Source organism: Juglans regia, chromosome 2 (genome assembly GCF_001411555.2).
Source record: "Juglans regia cultivar Chandler chromosome 2, Walnut 2.0, whole genome shotgun sequence".
NCBI lineage: Eukaryota > Viridiplantae > Streptophyta > Magnoliopsida > Fagales > Juglandaceae > Juglans > Juglans regia.
The window spans coordinates 3,436,977-3,440,511 of NC_049902.1; the positions used below are offsets into that span (position 1 = coordinate 3,436,977).

A 3,535-nucleotide genomic window follows, 5' to 3' on the forward strand; every position below is an offset into this window, starting at 1 on the left:
GATTACATGTAGAATTACTCGTATGACAAAATCTAATTTACTATTCGGCTTAATTTCACAACGGATCTTTCCTGTGAAGTTCCACTCACTTGCTTTTGTGCTTCCTACGTTTCTTTAATTTCCCTTAATTGCAAAATTCAAATCTTTTTTTGTTTTATCTCCATGCCCATGCCCATGAAAGCCGCCTGACTTCTATATAAACTAGTCACACTTCGAACTCAAAACCATCAGCTTACAGATCGAGCTTAAAAGAAAAGAGAAAAGAATAGAGAGAGAGAGAGAGAGAGATCAGAGTGATCATATTGAAGGGTTGAAAATGAAGAAGACAGGCAGTAATCATGATGCAACGAAGCCTAATAGAAAGACAGTGGAGAGGAACAGAAGAATCCATATGAAAGGGCTATGCTTTAAGCTTGCTTCTCTTATTCCTGATGATCTCCACTACATCAAACCCGCCAGGGTACTCGCAGCTAATTATTCACTATCTATCATTAGTTGAAGATATGATTTCCATGCTTGCAGACTAAACGCATTAATTTTTTTTTTTTTTTATCTGCTCTCTCGAATTCAGGGAAACTCCATTGGAAATTAAGCTTTGTTTCTTTTTTGGTTTCATAGATCGTGAGCTAATCTCACTGACTTTTTCTGTGCCAAGAAGCTTGCTGATACATGACCTTTTCTTCCTGTTTCTTGCAATTGATTGATTGCGGTAGTACTCTGTCGGTCGTACGTACGTCAAGTTCATGATATGGCGTAAAAATAAAAGAGTAGTGATAAACACACAACACTTTGTACAACACTTTTTACAACATATGTTATAAAATAAGGGTATTTTTGTAAAGTGATGTTAGTTTTATAAGGTATTTTACAAAAATATCCCTCCTTTTAAAACATTGTTGTAGAAAGTGTTGTATAAAGTGTTGTGTGATTATTATTTTTCAAAATAAAATAATGACAGGATTATTACCTTATTACTATTTATTTACTATTCTTTTTATATTTAATTTTTTTTTTAATTTTTTTATTTTACTTAATGATTAAGGAAGTGTGTATTAGTAAATATATATATTTTTTTTAATTTTTTCTTAGTGATTAAGGATGTTAAAAAAATACTTAAAAGAAAATGATAAAAAAATAAAAAAACTTAAAATACCTTTTGGTAGTAGATGGGTAGTAATAGGGTAGTAAGCCTATCACTACCCGTAGAAATATACTCGCCTCCACCGTTGAAAAATCAAAAGAATTAGAGAAATTATATTTACAATTGTGAATATGTAAATATCGTATAGTTATTTTAAAAAAAGTAAATAAATATAAGATTTATATGAAAATAAATTAATTTTTTAATAGTTAATTCTACTTTTTTTCAAAACGACTGCACGATATTTAAGCATTATACGACTGTATATAGCATTACTCAAAGAATAATGCTATAACTCGGGACTTCACCAGAGCTCTAGTATATATTTTTATGTATTTTTTTTAAGTTATTTTTTATATATTTTTTTATAGTTTTAATTATTTTTTAAAAATAAAGAAATTTATAATACTATTAAAAAAATACTTTCTTACAATATTTCAGCTTGATTTATTTGCAGTACTGTTTCTTTGAAATTATTGGCATCACGTACTAACACTGAAACATTTTTGATTTTGTTGAGTTATTAAACCAAACTCAACTTATTTTAAATCAATTATTGATGAGATTTATTATTTTTTTAAGTTTTTATAAAAATATTAAATTCATCCAAACCTATTTCATATATTTAACCTAAAAATTTAAACACATCTCAATCTAAAAAAATTAAACTAATCTCAATGAAACTCACAAAATATTACTATTAATAATTCAACATTCAAACGTAGCCTAAAGATAAAGTCACTGGAAAATATCATAAAACTACCTGGCTTTACAACTATTTTCAACGGAAGAATTCTATGCATCAGCCACTATTCACTTTTACATCCCACACTTATAATTTGTTTTTTTATAAGGTGTGAAAGTGTTTTTCATATATAGGATATGGGGGCACTACTGTTTTTCATAAAGTGTGAGGTGTGTGGTAATAAATTATAATGACTGATAAGAAGAATTTTTTTTTTCAATGACGTGATACATGCTTACTTATTAATTAAGAGTCTAAATTAATAATCCGATACGATAAATTCCAGAATCCATCCATACATATATATATATATATATATATACATTCAGCTTATATATATTTATAAACAAACTACATATATAAATATATTAGTATTACCTCGTATTGATTAATCTACGCGGGCTCCAGCTTTCTTTTTCTTTAGTTAATTATATAACTTAGAAGAGATCATATTCAAGTACCCAGATGATCTGTTAATTTCAGTACAGCTAGCTAGTTTAATTTGGTTAAGTACTAATTATTTATTTTCTATATTATATGTTTTAGAACATGGTTTCACAGCAAGATAAGCTTGATTACGCCACCCGCTATATCACCCAGCTGAGAGAAAGAATAGAAAAGTTAAAGCGTAAGAAGGAACAAGTTGCAGTGAGCTTAGGTACTGGTAGCTGTAATATGATTGATGACACGGGAAATGGCTCATGGCTTCCTGTTGTTGATTTAAGAGACTTGGGTTCCAGTATAGAAGTGATTTTGATAAGTGGGTTGCAGAAGAATTTCATGTATGAAGTTACTTGTATTCTTCAGGAAGAAGGTGCTGAAGTTGTCAGCGGTAGCTTTTCTACTGTGGGTGAAAAAATTTTCCACACAGTTCATGCTAAGGTATATATCTATATATACAACATGATCTTAATTAAATGCTAGTAATTCTTTTGTGATAATTATTTTCTTCGATCCCAATCATCATTTCTGTTTGATGATTTTTCCAGCCGAAGATTTCTAGAATTGGGGTTGAGACTTCAAGGGTATGGCAAAGATTGCAAGAACTAAAAAACTGAGTGGGTTTCTGCATGCAAATCTTACTAGTTTCTCATCAGAGCTAGCTGCTAGCATTCAACAACAGTACTTAATTAAGCCTGTTTGTTCACTATTTGTGTGCAAGTTATATGTCTGCCATATATATAATATATATATATATATATGTATGTTCTACCTAGATATTTAAGGTCCGTATATGATCTTATTTAAGTTCTTGACCTCGATCTTGTGCGAGCATAAATTAATTCAAGACAAATTATTAAGTCACATCTTGAATCCTTTATTGATATTGTTAATTGTATTTGTTTAATGTAATCTGAAATCAAGAAACTATGAAAAGTTCCCCAATTATATATTATCTGATTCTTCTTAATTCTAATAAACTTCTAAATGATAATATGTCAGTCCAATCATTAGTACGTACTAGTTGTTGATCAAATTTTACTTTTTTAACTAAATCAAAATATATAAAAATTAAAAAATAATAATCAACTAATGATCTTGAGAAGCGAGATACTGACAATGAATTAGCTCCTAAAGAGAAATGACATTTGTATTCTATTAATCTTGTATATATATATCAAGAAGAATATTAAAAGGCTTTATCAACT

General features: G+C 28.8%; 1 protein-coding gene across 1 annotated transcript; it reads left to right on the plus strand.

The window, feature by feature from the left end:
- Positions 1-304: 304 nt before the first annotated feature.
- Positions 305-2,944, plus strand: LOC108999193 (transcription factor bHLH162-like). Its single transcript, XM_018976002.2, has 3 exons — positions 305-460; positions 2,433-2,768; positions 2,876-2,944. Exons 1-3 carry the CDS (start codon positions 317-319, stop codon positions 2,942-2,944), a joined length of 549 nt encoding a protein of 182 aa, XP_018831547.1. The 5' UTR covers positions 305-316.
- Positions 2,945-3,535: the final 591 nt, after the last annotated feature.